Below are 20,274 nucleotides of genomic sequence, written 5' to 3'. Positions count from 1 at the left end.
TGCGGTCCACATTATGAGCCGTTGTTGTTGGCTCATAATCAAAGGCGTAAACTAATAGTTCCGCCTTCGGTATGTGAGGTATTGACATGAATGTATCCGGAGTAAGGTCAGCCGCCTCCCTCGCGTGTAGAATGCGGTTGGCGGTGGCCATACCCACTCCGGGCAGACTCATCAATTCCTCAGACGAACAAAAGTTGATTTTGATTCTTGGAATGTTGCTCGCCATCTTGATGTAGAAATTAATCAGTAACAAAAATTAAATTCCAAAATTGAACTGTAATTAACCAAAAATTATCCTGCAGACTTTGTCTTGCGGATAAAATCAAAATAAATCTGGGACAAAATTAACTTTTTGAAAAAAAAAATGAAAGAGAATTAACAGAACTAACCTCACAATATCCTGAGAATGTAATCAAATTAAAATCCAGAGGCTACCTTGCCTAAAAAATAAAATTCCTAATTCTTAGGAGAGAAAAGAAAAAATGCAAACAATCGAACGCTCACTTGTTCAAAGAAAGATATGAAAAATATATAGAAATAATTTCAAATAAATAAATTCTTATTATTTATTTATTTTTTTTCTGTTTTTTGAACAAAAGTTAATATTTACAAGTACAATTTATCTAAATATATACAAAATTTATTTAATTATACAATTTATAATTAATTGATTGAATATGAATTTAATACAAATGTCAGCAGCACAGCTCACAGCATTCACTCAACGGCAGCACCAGCAACAAAATATATTATACAACAGCAGCAGCAACAATTCAATTACACAACGGCAGCAGCAATAAAACAACAAAATATTCAATACAGCAGCAGCAGCAACAATACAACAGCACAGCAACAGCAGCAAAATATTCAATACAGCAGCAGCAGCAACAACAAACTAATTAATACAAGACTGAATTTCCTTATCTCCTGAGACGCGTGACCAAAAATAATAAATTCCTAATAATTAACAGCAGCAGCAGCAGCAGCAGCAAATTTCTGGTGTTTTCTCCAAAAAACACCCAGAAATATATTTACTACAAAAAAATACTAACAACAGCAGCAGCAGCAGCAGCGCGGCGGTCAAAGGAGAAAAGCAAATTCAGGCTTGTAATAAAATAATCAACTCACAACATCAATAATATTCAGCAATCCATTCACACCACATCAGTAAACACAGTCAAACGCAATCAAAATTTCATCAAAGTTAATCACACTCGGTGGCCACAAAAATATATCCTAACAAGGGAAGATTTAAATATATGGTCAACAAAATGAGTGGATATTTACCCTAAATAGTACAACGTATAATGTTTTGTCCAAAAAAATCCGATTAGCTCCTGTCTAGCTAGCCGCTGAATTCCTTCAAGGCCAGCACGGCAGTGCCGATCGGTAAAAAAATAGAGTATATTTACGGAACTAAAAATCAAACTTTTTCCACCAAAAAATAAAATCTCAAACTAAAATAATATGTTACTTTTTGTTTTATTTACTATTATGGACGAAACAGAGTCAAACAGCTCAAATTAATAAAAAGCCTAAAATTTTCAAGATGGCGGCGGCTTTTTTATATTCGGCCACGGCCAACGCAGATTCTGCAACGGCGTTGGCTGTGGCGAAGTAAAGAAAATGTTTTGCCGAAAATAAAATAAAAATCGCTTTAATCCTCGTCGCCAGTAAAGAGGTGGGCCGATAACATAAATAATAATACACTCGCTATACACATATAAACTTCACACCGGGAGAAAGCCTTACCTTATTCTTATCCAGGCACTGTGACAGGTCCGCTACGACCGGGGGTTGGGTATGGAATGATGAATGGCGTGTGTAGTGTGTGTGCCGGGTATGTGTGTTGTACAGCTGACTGGTCTTGTGTTTGTTCCTCCCGCCGATGGGTCATGTGATGTTGTGTGCTTAATTACTACTAATCCCTACTAATCCCCTAACACCATAGCAGAGATAGATGTGCTGTCTATAGGCTAGCTGCAAGAATTACCACAGACTTTATGAAAACAAGTGCAATTTTGTTTCATTTTCGCGCACTGTCTGTGCGTATTTTGAGCTGTGCAGCTGTGACTGTGCAAAGTGTGCTTGTATGCACGGACAGCGGCACTTGTTCACTGCAACCACCCTGCCTGTGGCGAATCTACAGGTTGGACTATGGCATGCCAATGCTGTACAGAGCACACACTTTGAAAAATGATTAAAATATCACTTTTGTGACCAAAATTACAAATTTCCGTACAGTTGCAATTCATTTTTCATTAGTAACTTGGGAATATTTTTTGTATTCACTAGAGCGCTCAAAAACTTGAATTTTGGGCATATTTTTGTGTACGCCCTCTATTGGTGGAAAATATTATGGCAAGAAAATTTTCATTTTTTTATCTCTATTTTTAATCAAGAAAAAAAAAATTAAAGAATCAAATTTACTTAAGGGCCAAGTTGTATGACAAATAGGTGTAATGGAAACTGTCAGTGTAAAAAAATCAAGCATTTGTCCCAAAGAAAAAGAGAAAATAAGCCAAACGTTGCCATCCTTATTTTGCCACACATGGAGATATAACTGAGAACAAGGTTATATCATAACCTTGTTCATTGAATGAGTGGACAGCGGGCACTCTCGGCCCAGGTCCGGGAGGCAGTGGATCCGGAGGAAACTGCATGGTCACGGAATTCCAAGCAATAATAAAATGATGATGATCGATAAAACAAACTCTGCAGTAGATTTTGTTACTTTATTCTAGTTATATATTTTTGTAATATCAATCGATAGTCAAGAATACATGTTTCATAAATAATTATCTCAATCATGATTTTATTCAGAGTAGGCCTATAACCAATCGAGCTGTGTTTTCTTTTTCTCTCCACAGATAGGCTACATAATTATTGCATATAATTCAGGATTATGGTCGGACATTCTGAAGTTTTATTAATTAGTGGCATGCTTAGACAAAATAATGAATTAAATATGAGAATAGATGAAAGTATGTTGAGAGAAAAATATTTAAAAAAAAAGAAATGAGGAAGGTGAGCTGTGAGAGAAGTGACTGAAAGCGTTGACATTAATTGAAGATGTGAATGTTGAAATAAGATTTTTTAATCAAAAGAATGGAATAATATTATATATGAATTAAATATCCATCATCTGCTAAGTTTCAGACAAAATAAAATTACAGAGGTTGGAGGGATATAGGGCCTATACGTAAAATGTTTTAAATTCAGGGATTTATTTATATAGTATACACTAGCTTGTTTTAATATTTGTCTCACCCCCCCCCCCCCCTCTTAACGAGCTGATCAAACTCAAAAGCCTGGGTTGCAAAAAAGGACTATATTTCCCAAAAAATAACAAAAACTAGCTAAATTTATATGGAGATAAAATATATATATGGTCTACATTATGATTCTCATGAATATTCTTTAATGGAAAATTCGGATCGCTGATGTGCTCTTTTCTAAAGTCGATCGGCATTGACCCGCAATCACCGTCTAACTTTTCCCACAAAATCTTCCCAAGTTTAGCCCCAGAAAACTTCGAAAATACGGTGAGTATTGAGTTCATACTTTCACTGGGCAATCATGATACAAAGATTGTTCTATAAATCCACATTCAAGTATCCAAAATAATTTAAATACGATGAAATCAGACTTAAAAAAAAGCCTGGATTTTGAGTGACACTACACAAAACATATGGCGTTGTATGGCTTCCCGAAAGCCGATTCCGCGTTTGCCCCCTTTCGCATCCCGTGATCCTCTGCGATGACAGACGCCCTCACGCGACAAACGCTATTTGCGATAAGGTCTATTATTATGGATACTATTGCCTTGGCTTTTTGCCTTCATCGGACATAGAGCTGATCTCCGAAAGCAGCGGAGGGAGAAAACCAGGAAGGAAGGAAGGATTGTCATCCATTTTATTTGATGCATTATTGCATATCACTTCATTTGCACAATTGCAGTCTTTAAAACATTTTATAAAATAAGTGTATTATTTCAAGCATCACGATTGGCCAATACGTGTCACATGACATCCAACTTTTTTGTGCATGCACGGCAGTGCAAGGTGAGCAGCGAAAATTGACATGTCATCACCTGCACCACTCACACACCCACCACGGGTACATTACTAGCCAGGCGGCTTTTTGAGAGTAAAAATCATTTACTAACGTAGGCTTACTCTCTATGAGTATGAAGCCAGGGAGTACGGAGTCCTTCCTATTCACCTACACGAAGGACCCCAAAACCTGAAACTTTCACCCCCGAGATTTCTACTTTCCTTCTAAAAGATCTAGCTCTAAATCATGTACATGGGATAAATCTTCATTTCCGACATTTCTACGCTCTCATTATTTTTAAACAAGAATTCATCAAAAAAATGAGAAAAATATTGTGAAAAGACGGAAGAGACTTGCCCAATGTTTACGCCGCCATCTTGTTTCTTATTGTACTTCCCCAACGTTACGCGACGCTCGCGTGGAAATGCAGAGCACGCAAGGTTTTTTCAGATGGTGCACACTGGGCACTCGCCGCCTGCGGCTCGTGCACAGTGCGGCAACTATCTAAAGAAACCTTGCGTGCTCTGCATTTCCACTAATGGCATGCACTTGGCTGCATGCATTATTTGTATAATTAATATAACCTAATTGTATAAGAACTTTAAATCATTTATGTTTTCATTAATTTATTGTTTTTTTCACCAGAGAACATCACTAATTGTGAGCATGTTTTTGTGAATATGAGGTGAGTGGAAAAGTAAAAAAAAAAGAAAATGTAAATAAGAGGCTAAAACTAAGTGCAAAATACCCCCACCACAAAGTTGAATGGGAACACACCATATGAGAAGTTCCTATCCTCGTTGCTTCATTCTAAAATAAAAATGATGGGGTAGACGTAGATCTATTTATATTAGCACTTGCTCCATTTTTAAAAAACAGATTAACATGATAAAGGCGGCGTAGCAAGCTCAGCTGAAATGAGGCACCTGACAAAATACCACTCATTCAATGAACAAGGTTATGATACATAAAAAATCAAGAATTAGAGATCAAGAGATTTAAACGTTTTTCTCCTTTCATTTAGCACTGAGGACACAGGACACTTGGGTTACTAACTGAGGACAAGGTTATTATTGTTATGAAGAGTGAGAAGTTGGAGGTGGGAATATTATATGGCCATGATGGTCCATATGACCATGATGATATTTTATTTTCTGAAAGTCCTGGAATGCTCAATGTTTCTTTTCTATTTTATTTTATCGTTTTATGCAGCCCGTCCTTCACTCATACTTCCGCAGTTCCTGTTCATGGCGTGTAAGGACCGGTAAGTATCAAATATCTGTATTTGAAAGAAAGTTCACCCAATTTGTGTCAGCAAAGTATCAAATTCCTCTTATTATTGAATGCCTGGAATCGTTTTTTCTCTTTATAATTAAAGAAGCATTGGTTTTGAGTGTAGGCCTATGCATTTGAGATTCTATCAATTTTTGAAGAAGAGCTCTCTCTTTCTCTCTTTATGAATTTTGATATACAGTTGTTTGAACATTGTTTGATTGTCATATGGGGCATGAAATTATTTGTCTCATAATAAGGCTAGGACCCAAGAAAATATTACATTAGAAGTTTATAGAGGAATAACTTTTCATTTAAATTATGATATACCAAACTCTAATGTAAAGCAAACAACGACATAATTGTATGAGTTTAAATTTTGTATAAAGTATGTGTCAGGGTTTTCTGTCTGTTAGTCTGTCCATCCCATTTTTGTCTCGCCTGCGTAGCGGAGCGAGACATAGGTATCACTATTTCCGTCGGCGTCGTCGTCAACAATTGTGTTGTACACCCAATAACTTTCTATAGCTTCGAGGTGGGATCACCAAATTCATACCAGAGGTCCATCTCCTGAAGGCACAGGTCAAGTTTGAATATGAGTCGAATTTGAATAAGGTCAAAGGTCAATGAACTTTCCATGACTGGCACTGTGCTATGTTGTACACATAATAACTTTCTATATCTTCGAGGTGGGATCACCAAATTCATACCAGAGGTCCATCTCCTGAAGGCACAGTTCAAGTTCGAATATGAGTCGAATTTGAATAAGGTCAAAGGTCAATGAACTTTCCATGACTGGCACTGTGCTGTGTTGTACACACAATAACTTTCTATAGCTTCGAGGTGAGATTGCCAAATTCATAACAGAGGTCCATCTCTTGAAGGTGCAGGTCAAGTTCAAATGTGACCCGAATTTGAATAAGGTCAAAGGTCAATGAACTTTCCATGACTAGCACTGTGCTGTGCTGTACACACAATAACTTTCTATATCTTCGAGGTAGGATTGCCAAATTCATACAAGAGGTCCATCTCTTGAAGGTGCAGGTCAAGTTCGAATGTGAGTTGAATTTGATTAAGGTCAAAGGTCAATGAACTTTCCATGACTGGCACTGTGCTGTGTTGTACACACAATAACTTTCTATAGCTTCGAGGTGGAATCGCCAAACTCGTAACAGAGGTCCATCTCTTGAAGGTGCAGGTCAGGTTCGAATGTGAGTTGAATTTGATGAAGGTCAAAGGTCAATGAACTTTCACACTACTTTGTTCCTCTAATGACATGAACTTTATAATTTTATACTTTTTAACACTAACATTTTACTTCAGAACTCAGTACTCTCTATACCTGAACCAGATTTTGTATTTTACTTGTTTATTCTTTAAAAACTGTTGTTGTTATTTATTTAATGAGCTATAGTTCTTGGCACCATTTATAATATTCACACAAATTTGACAATGGTACAATAGAAAAGCTGTCATAGTTTCTTAAATGTTACCCTTCAGATTTGCTGTATGTACATGTTCTGGTAATACTGTAGAAAACAAATTGAGAAAAGTTATGCCCCTACATGTACCATCATCCAACATAATGCTAAAGATTGGCATTTCATTACAGTGTGAATATTATGAAGTGTGATCCGCGTCCACGCCGTGGTGCCGGGCAACATGTTGCACTCATTCAGATCACAAGAAAAAAACAAGAATAGAAAGCAATAAAAATAAAATCACACACAATAAGTTTTTATATTTATCTTTCATGCACAACCTTTCCTCCATTTTTTCAAACAATAAGTTTGCCATAACACCTTAATAATGTAATTTTACAATTTTACTCACATTATTATCAATTACATTCTTTTACACCAATATTCATTTCCTTACTTGCATGGAAATAATTATAGCTTCATAGTATTAACAGCATTCTTAGTGTTATCTGATTTTCTAGGGATAAAGTAGGCCATTAATGCATATGTAAATTGTCAGAACCACAATTCACCCCCTAAACTGCTGACAGCCTCAGAAGTCATATAGCATAGTTTTGACATGCAGTCTCTTCATGACTGCAATATGCAGGCGAGACAATGCTTGGCGTTTGCCTTGTTGTTCATGCAATAACTTTAATAAAACCATGGCATGAACCAACATCAAACATGATTCATTTACACACAAAGGAGAGGCATTAATCTGACTTTTTGAAAATATAGTTTTCAAAGGTTATGACATTTGGGTTATGAGGTTAAAGGTTACAGAGTTCATGGCTATTTTTTTATGATAACTTATGGATCCTAAATCCTATATATAATTAGAATTTAGAAATAATTGTAAACTTGGTTCATATTCACATGGCAGCGACAATCTGTTAGGTATTGGAAAGTTATATAATCCTTGCCATTCAATGGTATCTTGCATGGAATCCTTGATTTTTGATTGGCTGTTGATCATTGTTACCATGGTTTCTACCATTGGATGGCAAAGTTGCCATAATAGTAATTTTGTGTAACATGGCTCAGATCTGTAATGGCAGGTGCATCGATATCAAATGTACTGTCAAGTCAAGAGTCTTTCTAGTTTATTTAGATAAAGTATGAACCGTAGATGTGATTTCATATCACATTTGACCCTAAATTTTATCATGATGTAATCAAAATGGCGTCGGAATTCAAAATTTCAAATTTTTGTTATCACGTTTTCATAATTTCGCAAATATGACTATAACTCCGTAAATATTGGTTGTTTTTCCCCCAGTTTTCAATACATTGTAGCTGTGCTTATACTGTTTCTGAATGTTTTCTTAAATACTCATTTACATTAATTGATCATCCTAAAAAATGACAATTTTATAGAGGGCTTTAGAGGCATATCACTCTGCCAATCTCTCACTGTCATAAGTCAATTTGAGATTATTTTCATTCTTTAAATGATGACTCTTTGAGAAACAAGGTGATCTAATGGATAGCGCGCCTGCCTTGTAAAGCGAGGGTCCTCGGTTCGAAACTGACTTGACATTTTTATTTATCTTTTTGTTGCTCATTTTGTGTGTACCCTCTTTTTGTACTGATTTTTTCTCAAAACTAGATGCTACATTAATGTATTCTGTCAACATTATGTTCACTATTTTGTGTCGTCACTTGCGAAATGGGATTTGACATTCTCTAATAAAACAAGGCCTTTTACACAACTTCCTCATTTTTTGTCTTTCAGCAGTATTTAATATGTTCTTTTGTTAATAAAAGTCTGATTATTATAATGATTATCATATTGATCTGTATTAACATAATGATCAAAAATTAGATCATGATCATGAGAATCACAGACAGATCACCTAATTCGTCCTCAAGACAAATTAAAATTCTAGTTTTAATTTGTGTTCCACACTTTCACTCAGTAATGAAAACGAATAAATGCTATTTTCTTATGCACTTTGAATTTAAAGTGAAGATGATTGATAGAATTCTAGTCAGATTTAATTGATTAGTTTAACTGATGATGACAAGGTTGTAATTGATTAAAATTGTCCATGTAATAACCCTTGTATGATGCATAAGTATGAAAGCTGATTTTTTTTTTAAATTTGTAGCTCTTGCCTTGAAAGGAATCAACTATGAATATAAAGCTGTGAACCTACTGAAGTCAGAACAGGTAATTACAAATAAGAATATAAATCTATTCTTATTTATTATTCATTTATTCTTATATATATATATATGAATAAATGAATAATAAATAAAGTCAATATACAAAACTTGTTATCCTGTACAAAGATGTTTTAATATATATATATATATATATCTTCATCCATTTCTTTACAATATTTAAATAAAAGAGTTGCCAAAGCTGTTGTACATGTATAACTTTACACATTTATATATATATATATATATATATATATATATATATATATATATATATATATATATATATATATATATATATATATATATACAGTGCGTCCCACAAAAAACGAAACCGAGATTTATCAATTATTTTATCATAACTTAATCACAAATACAATAGACAAATGACCTACTATTTTAAAGCTTAGAATCTCCTCTTTCATCTGGTATTACTTAGATTATTCCTCATTCACGCATGAGTGAGCAAAAACAATTCGAAGAAAGGATGCCAAAAACTCATTTTGCGGGCCGTATCTGGGTTTTAAAAAGAAAACCAGTTTTAAAAAGTTCAATATCTGCTCTTTAATTTGATACCTTAATTACAGAAAATGGTCAAGAAATAACAAAGTTCTGGTTATTTGAAATAAGGCTTGAATTTCAATAATTTCATAAAATGAAGAGGTTTTACAGGCTAGCGTTCAAACTCACTCGACACTCCATTTTGTTGACGATCAGCCATGCATTAAGTCTTTTGTTACTGTGCGATAGCTTCTGTGGGAAACCGGTGAAAACACGTTTATTTAATGAAATTATGGAAATACAAGCATTGATTCGAGGGACCATAATTTTTTTACTTCTTGACCATTTTCTGTGATTAAGGTATCAAAGAAAAGAGCAGATATTGAACTTTTTAGTCGTGTGATTTTCTTTTTGAAATTCAGATACCCCCCGCCAAATGAGTTTTTGGCATCCTTTCTTCGAATTGTTTTTGCTCACTCATGCGTGAATAAGGGATAATCTAAGTAATACCAGATGAAAGAGGAGATTCTAAGCTTTACATTGGTAGGTCATTTGTCTATTTTATTTATGACTAAGTTATGATAAATCATCGCTAAATCTCAGTTTCGTTTTTCTGGGACGCACTGTATATATATATATATATATATATATATTTGTATAGGATAACATGTTCAGATACTTTACACTGTTTTTCAACATGGTCCTTTTGACAATAAAACAATCCAACAACATATAGAAAATGCATAAAATAACCTAATAAATAGCATAATAAATATCATTATCAATTACAGGTTACTAATCATCTGTCAGTGATTGTTTGCAAAAACAATTTCTTGGCTGAATAGTCCAAGGTTTAATGTTAATCCCAACTCACTGGTTCACGAAACTTCATTTAAGCTGGGATTGTTTTTATTAAGATGCATTTGGAAAATAGTATTGAACACAGACATACCAAAACTTTTAGACATATTCTCATGAGAGTAAAATAGCTGACCAGTGTATTGTTTTGTTCCTAGTGTTCTATTTATTCATGCGATCTAACTCTGATGAGTGCATGACATTTCATGTAGGTATCAGTTGGCTTTATATTGCCCATTTTTAGTCAAAAATCATGCAATAATCCTATGTTTTGAAGGGAAAGAGGATGATGTCTCCTTTTATTTGCACCAGCATCCCATCATTAGAGGTTTCACTATTAAATGCAGTTATTGAATTTTGTTCCAGCTTTCTGATGCCTACCGTACAATAAATCCATTGGGGCAAGTTCCTGCATTAGAGATCGATGGTGTTATGATGACGCAGTCAGTAAGTTTCATCTTCAATTTATTACAATTCAATTCAGTCTTTATTATGCAAAAAAAATAAAAACAACATACAAAATGATATTGATGGATATCAGTCAATACAAAATTAATTGCCTGGCTTTTTGCATAGGCTATTAAAAAAACCCATGTGACTGGATCGCCAAAAGAAAGTGAATGCAACACTAAAAAGTAATAAAAATAATAAAATAATAATTAGTGACAAATTAGATATAGTATACAAAAAGAAACTGTAAAAACAAAAACACTCTTTGCCCCTCCTCTGTCATTCAGAAGCTGACGACACCCATTAATTTTGTTCATATGATTATCATCTTCCATAATTATCATTACTAATTGTGCAGCTTCCTATCATAGAATACCTGGAGGAGACCAGACCAACTTGTAGCCTCTTTCCAAGAGACCCAATCAAAAGATTCATGGTAAGTGATCCTTCAGTCCTTGCAGTGAGTCTCTGAACTGTGCATAACATTCATAAACAAATTGTTATGCAAACAATTTCTCTGAGGTCAAATTACTTGTTCAAAAGGAAAAACATACTTTTCAGATAATTTTTCTGAGACATTTTATGGCATTTAATAGGGTCCTCATAACACCCTATCTTGAGTAGATCTGAACTCACTGAATTCTGCCACAATAACATGCTGTATGAATGATACAACCATACAGAAATTCATATGAATGGGACTAAATAAGAGATAGCAAGTAACAAGACAGGGATCTGATAATTTTAACAGATAAGAATGTGGTGTAGCTTTCTTTACCGGTGTGCAAAAGTCATGAAACTTTCTCTTGAAAATGAACCTTTAAAAGGAAGTTTGATAAGATTCATGGTCGTGTGTAGTTGGATCTAAAGTCCGCCACACACTTTACTATCCAATGCTTCTTCTTTTTAATAACAAATTGCATTGGCCTTAATTAAATGTGAAGGTTGAAACAAGTAAAATAATGATAAATAGTAATAATAATAGCCAGTTTTTATATAGGGCTTTTCCCATAATGGCTCAAAGCGCTTTACAGTATAATATAATTAATATTATTAAAATGAAGAGATTATTAAAATAATCTCTTTTGTACTGAGGAGTAATACTAGGAATATTGAAATAAAAATTCTGCTTTACTGCAAGCCTTGTGGTCGGAGTAAAGTACAGATCGGCTTCAAAACGTAGCAAATGATGATTGAAATGTCAAAACTATTTATAATTTATTTTGCTTTTATTCCTACAGGAGGCCTGTAATAGACTGAAATTTCAATATAAGTTTTCACTTTTTTGCAGCTTTGATTTTTAAGATTTCTTAGGTTTGAATGTTTATATCAAATACTGATTTTTTTGTTCTAATTCTTTTTTTGCAAATTGATTGTGTATGGGTGCAGGGCTTGGATGTACTTTTCATGTCATCAATGATTTTCAATGAGATTATAATTGAATGTCTATTCCATGGTTTGTCTGTACCTCTAGACACGTCAGGTAGCAGAAATGATCAATGCAGGGATCCAGCCTCTTCAGGTTAGTAAACTTCTGTACCAGTCTCATCAATGGAACCGACTCCAGACGGATCAAAACTATTGTTTTATTTCGAGTGACGTACCATTCATCGGTTTGGAGTCATTTTCATTGGCGTGATTGTATCATCAAAACCAAAAGTTTATTTAATTTAAAAAAAATGAATGACTCAATGAATTGATAGATAGATAGATCTATAGATAGATAGGTAGGTGGGTGGATGGGTAGGTTTATTGATAGACTGATAATAGTCAGCTATGTTGATAGATAGGTGGAAGGATATATATGGATGGATGGATGAGGATGCATAGAAGGAAGAGAGACAGATTAGATTAAGAAGAGTGTGTGTAAGAATAATTTTCCTCCTACTTGTCCAAGTCGGACAGAGTCAAATACAAATTAGTCTGTCTCAGTTGAATCTCTTAGTACCACAGAAATATGTTAGAAATTTAAGCCTTTCAATCTTACTGTTGTCGACAGTATACTGCTCCATGCACAGCCGATGTGAATATGAAAGTAAGTTTCAAGTCCATATTCTATTATCTTTCTGGCAAATGTATCAAAGGCAACATGGGATGTGGTATGATCAAGCCATCTTTACTCTTCCCTTCATTATCAATTTTACATTTATATTTACATTCTTGAAACAGTCATCTGTCTATCAAACCTCTCACATATCCTATATTGACATACACATTTAAAGTCACATCATTGTCAGTTTATCATAGGAAATTTGAAACTAGTGCATTTCAATTGATCAAAACCAAGAATATTACTGAAATTGTCAGTAGCGAGAACTTTCATAACAGACCGCCATTCCTCAGCCCCCAACCCTACCCTCATGTTCATCTGTGGTGAAGGTATAACTTGTATCTTCCTCATAACTGATTTAATGATTGCCAGGAATGAGATCTTGGTCTATCTTGACATTAGGTATTAGCAAATTATTTTGAAGAAAACCTAAACATAAAATATTTAAAGTGTATTGAATCATTATAATCAATTTTCCACAAATATTTACAAAGAAAATTACTAGATTTTGCTTTCATTCAATTGCGATTATGATGCACATTTATGCTGTGGAGAAACAGTCAATGGCCAATATAGATTGATTTGAACATTTTCATGATAAGTCACAAGTAAAGGACAGTAGACACCACATCATAGACACCATTTATTTATCAGAACTGAGGCATTTTATATATCTATGACTGTATGTCACTGGTTTTTCTTTAAATTATCAAGATTTCATATTTGCTTTCAGTTGAAACAGCTGTTGGCCCCCTATTCATCGATCAATATTAGTGATCCATCAAATAGTACTGGTATTGTGTCCATCTATGCCAGCAATAATCACATCGTTGCAGCTAATTGTGTACACCTATTATCACCACCGTCCATCCCATTTGTTTTAATTTCCATTTGTAATTATATGACAATACATATATCTACTTGATGATCCATGCTGATTTGAGAAAATTAACTGTATAAGCTAGAACTTGGCAGTGGATGAATTAGCACGAATTTCCATGACCAAACAATTGTTATAGGCAGTACACATAAGAACAAAACCCAAATAATAATATAATGCTTGATTGGTATCATGAATCCTTGTTTATATTCACATTTTCATGAATTTTTAGAAGCTACATTTATTGCTATTTTGTATTTGATATGGAATATCATGGAAATAAATTTCAATGTCTATTGCATGACTGCAGAATCTTAGCATGATCAAGTTCATTGGAGCAGACCGAAAGATGGAAGTAGGAAACACACTCATCACCAAAGGCTTTGAAGCTCTTGAGAAAACCCTTGAGAACACCTCCGGCAAGTACTGCATTGGGGATGAAGTCACTGTAGCTGATCTCTTCCTTGCACCACAGGTCTACAATGCTTTGAGGTAGGTAGGAACACCAGCAGTGAATTGGAGTATTGTGGCCCAGTGGATTACTCTCCATGACTTTGTAACAGAGGGTCGTGGCTTTGAATCCCAGCCATGTTCATCATGCAAATATTCATCAGATAGTTCCTTCAGCAAGAAATTGATCCACAATGTGCTGCACTCAGGCCAGGTGAGGTAAGTGGGTACGGGCACTCCGGCAGGAAGTAAATCATCAAAAAGCTTTGAGCATCGGAATATCGGTAGCTTAGTTTAGCTGGGGGGTTATGTAGAAGCACTTGGAGCAAATGACAAGGTGGATGTGTGCTATGCAAATACCCCAAGACACGTAGTGCTGGAATGCATGGACTTTACTTTATTGTGCTATATACTTTTTTATGTCAAAGCTATATGTATCTTTTTGTCTTTTTCAATGATCATGGTGTATATGGATTTTTTTATTAAGATCGAGAAACTCATGTGTTTTATTTTTTGGTACTCTTATCATAGTACATTTATGTAAAATCTCATGGACAAATCAAAACTGAATTTATGGAGTTGAGTAATATGTGTTCATTCAATTTATGATTGAGATTAAGAAGCTCATGTTTCTGTTGATTTCTATTTATTGAATTATCGTTAATTTAATGTAAATATCTCATTAAAAATTGATGGACAAATTAAAACTGAATCAATATGGTGAATAATACATGATCATGCTTTTGAGAAAAAAATGCCCTTTACTCTTGGTATGCTGTAGTAATTGAGTGCATTGAATTGAAAAGTGTATTTATTATAATAATAATAATAATAATACAGGTATGTTTACCCAGGGAAGCCGCTTCAGTTCCGAAAACTGTTCTCCCAGCGGGCCCTGCTATTATTATTACCCCGGCTTTAGCTGGGCTGCCTAGGCGCTCAAAGCATTCAAGGAATTTCTTCCTACCGGGTACCCATTCATCTCACCTGGGTTGAGTGCAGCACAGTGTGGATAAATTTCTTGCTGAAGGAAATTACGCCATGGCTGGGATTCGAACCCACGACCCTCTGTTTCAAAGTCCGAAGACTAATCCACTGGGCCACAACGCTCCACTATCCATTATCCATTATCAAGTTGTTTGAGCTGTCATAAGCAGAACAATAGCTTGAATTATAATAAAAAGTAATCTGTAAAATTTTACAATTGTACTCGGCTTAAAATACTGAATTGTGGAGAGCTGCATTAAGTGGCGTATTAAAAAAAAAACTATACCTAAAATTTGAAAGAATCTTTCACTCAGATGTTATCAGTATATTCATATACCTTTATTTGAATATCTTATCACTATTGAAATCTGTTCACTTCAATTTCATGTCAACTTTTAATACATTGTTAAAGAATTCAACCTTTTCTACTTATTGTTCAATATCCAATACAACACAAATGCAATTAATATTCAAAATTGATAACAGTATTATATTATGAATGATTAAAAATGTTTGCATGTACACATAAGTGTATGACATTGGCATGAATCATTTGTAACTTTGTGTCTTGATGTTGTGAAAAACCCTGGTATTCAATTCAATAGTTATTTGTTACATACTTTAGCTGTCATGTTTTTGTCTCACCTGCATAGCAGAGTGAGACTATAGGCGCCGCTTTTCCGACGGCGACGGCGGCGGCGGCGTCAACACCAAATCTTAACCTGAGGTTAAGTTTTTGAAATGACAGCATAACTTAGAAAGTATATGGACCTAGTTCATGAAACTTGGCCATAAGGTTAATCAAGTATTACTGAACATCCTGCCTGAGTTTCATGTCACATGACCAAGGTCAAAGGTCATTTAGGGTCAATGAACTTAGACCATGTTGGGGGAATCAACATCAAAATCTTAACCTAAGGTTAAGTTTTTGAAATGTCATCATAACTTAGAAAATATATGGACCTAGTTCATGAAACTTATACATAAGGTTAATCAAGTATCACTGAACATCCTGCATGAGTTTCACGTCACATGACCAAGGTCAAAGGTCATTTAGGGTCAATGAACTTTGGCCGAATTGGGGGTATCTGTTGAATTACCATCATAACTTTGAAAGTTTATGGATCTGATTGATGAAACTTAGACATAATAGTAATCAAGTATTACTGAGCATCCTGTGCAAGTTTCAGGTCACATGATCAAGGTCAAAGGTCATTTAGGGTCAATGAACTTTGGCCAAATTGGGGTATTTGTTGAATTACAGCCATAAATTTGAAAGTGTGTTGGTCTAGTTCATAAAACTTGGACATAATAGTAATCAAGTATCACTGAACATCCTGTGCGAGTTTCAGGTCACATGATCAAGGTCAAAGGTCATGTAAGGTCAAAGAACTTTGGCCACGTTGGGGGTATTTGTTGAATTGCCATCATATCTCTATAAGTGTATTGGTCTAGTTCATAAAACGTGGAAATAGAGTAACCAAGTATCACTGAACATCTTGTGCGAGTTTCAGGTCACATGATCAAGGTCAAAGGTCATGTAAGGTCAAAGAACTTTGGCCACGTTGGGGGTATTTGTTGAATTGCCATCATATCTCTATAAGTGTATTGGTCTAGTTCATAAAACGTGGAAATAGAGTAACCAAGTATCACTGAACATCTTGTGCGAGTTATAGTAGTTTTCAAAATCAGCACTGCTGCTATATTGAATCGCGTGATGCAGGTGAGACGGCCAGAGGCATTCCACTTGTTGTACTTTACTGTTAACTTTTCCATTCCTTGACACACAAGTCAACAGGGAGAAAAAGTAGTCACCTGTTCATTCTAATATTTTAATGCAGATTGATGCTTCTCCGTTTCGGAACACACAACAGTGAGGAAAATTTAGTCACTGGTTTTAATATTCTTTTTCTTTTTTCTAACACAGATTTAATGTGAACATGGCAACTTTTCCAATCATCTCAAGGATCAACGATGGTCTTGCTGAACTTGATGCCTTTAAGGTCAGCCATCCTTCCAAGCAGCCAGATTGCCCTGAAGATCTCAGACAATGAAAGGTCTCTAAATTGAATAGATAGAATATTAAAATGAGTAATATGAGCAAGATCAGTGTCAAACGGTCTTGACAGTATGGAATTGGCATGTACCAAGAGACAAATTCTTGTTGGGTAGTAGGTTCCAAAAGTCAGTTGCACAAAAAAATATTGATCCACAATGCACAATACCAATAGAGAAAATAAACAATGCCTTTTGAAGAAAATGTTTTCTATCCTACTGTGCCATTTCAAATACCTGTCATAAATTGTAGTATTTTGCATTCAGATATTATTTTGCATTAGTGACTTTTGGAAGTTAGCTTCGCCGAAAAGTAATGTTCAAAATGTCACCCAACACTGACCATTGTCTGATATAGAAGAAATGTGAATGATATCAATGTAAAGTTTCATTTACATTGATGGCAGTAACCCTCTTTATAAGAAGAATGAATATCAATCCTCTCGGGAACTACTCCTTTCAATTTCTCTTAAAACGTTGAATATGTACAAAATCATGATCATGTATGTATTTATAAGAGCAATACAGTCATTTTTTTGAAAAATTTTGTTTGAATTCTTTCAAGATTTACTACATACATACCGGTTGTGAATGTATCCTATTACTCATATTTTTTTTCAGAAATGAGTAACTTCTAGTTTTTCAATAAAACACATCTTGCATATGATATGGTTCACAAAAGATATATCTTGTTTAAGGGTTGCAATAGGTAGGTATTACCAAAATGAGGAATTCATTGGATTGTAGTGTAGGGAGAATGAAATGCACTGGCGATATGAGAATAGTCATTTAGTCAGTTTAATACTGGCTGAAAATAATATGTCTTCATGATATGAAGAAATATTTTGATTATTTATTTACTTGAATTATTTCATCTACCTTATAAAAGTTTATATTTTCTTTGTTTTCCCTCGGTCATTGTATGATCTTTCAAATGTAAATTGTATCATTTTTAATTTCCATATGTGGAGATTTCGTACTGAGTACATATTTTTGAAGACCATATTTCAGTACAGGATTAAATAATCATGTATTTAAAAAATATAATCTCTTTGGGTTTTTTGTTATGTAAAAAGGAAATAAAGAGTAGACTAGTTTATAGTTTGCCCATATCTCAAATGAAGTCCTGTAGCCATAATTATTCTAAAACATGGATATTTTTTTTGGTGTGTGTGTGCATTCAGATAAGATACAAAGTAACAGAAGTGTCTGATGAATGGCTTTTAATTCCCTTTTGAACAGTGAATAACTATGAGGCGCCGAATGTACCAATATTATATAGAACAATTATTTGTTATATAATCATTATTTATTAAATAATAACTATTATTTATATATAATTTACATTTTATTTGTAAATAACTACTATTATATAAAATATCATTTCTAATTATTTATATATAATTCCAAGTAATACTTCATTATTTGTAAATAATAATAGTTCAACATTCCATTATTTATAAATAATGATTATTTGTTTTTCATTATTTATAAATAATGATTATTTGTTTTTCATTATTTATAAATAATGATTATTTGTTTTTCATTATTTACAAATAATGATTATTTGTTTTTCATTATTTATAAATAATGATTATTTGTTTTTCATTATTTATATATAATGATTATTTGTTTTTCATTATTTACAAATAATGATTATTTGTTTTTCATTATTTATAAATAATGATTATTTGTTTTTCATTATTTATAAATAATGATTATTTGTTTTTCATTATTTATAAATAATGATTATTTGTTTTTCATTATTTACAAATAATGATTATTTGTTTTTCATTATTTATAAATAATGATTATTTGTTTTTCATTATTTATAAATAATTTGTTGAGTTTTCCATTATTTATAAATAATGATTATTTGTTAAATAATGAAAACGTCTACTTCATTATTTATAAATAATTTTTATTTAATGTTCGAGTTTTCCATTATTTATAAATAAAGATTATTTGTTAAATAATGAAATATCTACTTCATTATTTATAAATAATAATTTTGTTTCAATATCCCATTATTTATAAATAATCATTATTTATAAACAATTTTTACAGTTTGCCATTATATACAAATAATCATTATTTATATACAAATAACCATTATTTATTAAATAATGCCATTATTTATTAAATAATGGAAAACTCGCTATAACATGCAAATGTGGGACCGCCCATGATATGAATATTCATGATGCGATTTCCTTTTTCGTGATTTTTCTTCACAAATTTTTGTCCATTTCCTCTTCATAATGACATTTCTTGAAGCAATTTTCTAGGGATATGGTCTGATTGTAATATTCTTCATTTTCTATATAACTTCGTCTTCGTAGAAATATCAAAAAGTGTAATTTTATACGATTTTTCCTACAGTTCACAATCCCCATAGGCGCGCGTGTACGGTAGGGACAACCGGTGAATCGACGGAGTGCTCTTCATCGAAATACTACGTTGGTTGGTCCCCGGAAGTGGCGGGCGGAATTTAGCCCGAATCCTCGATGGAAGTCGATCAAGTGCATATGAGCTGAGAGAGTGAAATATCAGTGTACTTGTACAGGCCCTTCTACTTTTTATAAATATTTCTTGTTGCTTTTTTTGTTAAGTTAATTTTTCCTGGTGTAGAGATAAGTTTCAGTTCTAATAATGCACTTCAAATACATTTTGGAGTGTCTGTTTGAGGCGTTTGGGGCGATTTCACCCTGGCCCCAAAATGCTCGCAACGACAATACGGGGGCATGATGACCCCTAATTTTTTAAAAACTTATTTTTCTATTGAAAATTATCACAAAATTCACCAAAAGTGTGCACGAAAGCCTTCGTATTTCACTTTTAAAACTCCAAAAAGTGCCCAAATGACAAGCTTGGTCGCTTCGCTGTGTCGTTTTCAACTTGAGAAAGTTTACGCGTCTGCTTCCCCCCCCCCCTCCTCCGAAAGAAATTCTGTATGCGGCCATGCTCTAAAGAGCCTGGCACATTGATTTATGTATACTTCATTTTCATTATTTTTATCTCATTATCATCATGGCCTTATGAATTTTTTCCGGGGGGGGGGGGGTGGGGGGAGCAGGACGCGCGTA

The 20,274-nt window shown here is 33.8% G+C and overlaps 2 protein-coding genes across 3 annotated transcripts in view; one reads left to right on the top strand and one right to left on the bottom strand.

The window, feature by feature from the left end:
• Positions 1-1,388, bottom strand: part of LOC129264268 (uncharacterized) — a 38,188-nt gene extending 36,800 nt beyond the window's left edge. Inside the window, exon 1 of the mRNA XM_064102991.1 lies at positions 1,288-1,388. The gene's annotated coding sequence lies outside the window, so the exon portion shown is untranslated. The remainder of the gene's footprint in view (positions 1-1,287) is intronic.
• A 456-nt stretch (positions 1,389-1,844) lies between these two features.
• LOC129264269 (maleylacetoacetate isomerase-like) lies at positions 1,845-18,307 on the top strand. Of its 2 annotated transcripts, none has more exons than XM_064102993.1 (8): positions 1,845-1,897; positions 5,269-5,320; positions 8,903-8,964; positions 10,683-10,763; positions 11,125-11,202; positions 12,241-12,288; positions 14,007-14,188; positions 17,061-18,307. In XM_064102993.1, the coding sequence occupies exons 1-8, from the start codon at positions 1,889-1,891 to the stop codon at positions 17,185-17,187; spliced, it is 639 nt and encodes a 212-aa protein (XP_063959063.1). In that variant the 5' UTR covers positions 1,845-1,888; the 3' UTR covers positions 17,188-18,307. The 2 variants fall into 2 exon arrangements, with proteins under 2 accessions (XP_063959063.1, XP_063959062.1); XM_064102992.1 differs by lacking the exon at positions 1,845-1,897 and adding an exon at positions 12,766-12,801 and having other exon boundaries at positions 5,263-5,320.
• The last annotated feature ends 1,967 nt before the right edge of the window (positions 18,308-20,274 follow it).

Source organism: Lytechinus pictus, chromosome 7, assembly GCF_037042905.1.
Source record: "Lytechinus pictus isolate F3 Inbred chromosome 7, Lp3.0, whole genome shotgun sequence".
Taxonomy (NCBI): Eukaryota; Metazoa; Echinodermata; class Echinoidea; order Temnopleuroida; family Toxopneustidae; genus Lytechinus; species Lytechinus pictus.
The sequence above is the reverse complement of the archived record's forward strand: the minus strand, read 5'-3'. Positions and strand labels throughout refer to the sequence as shown.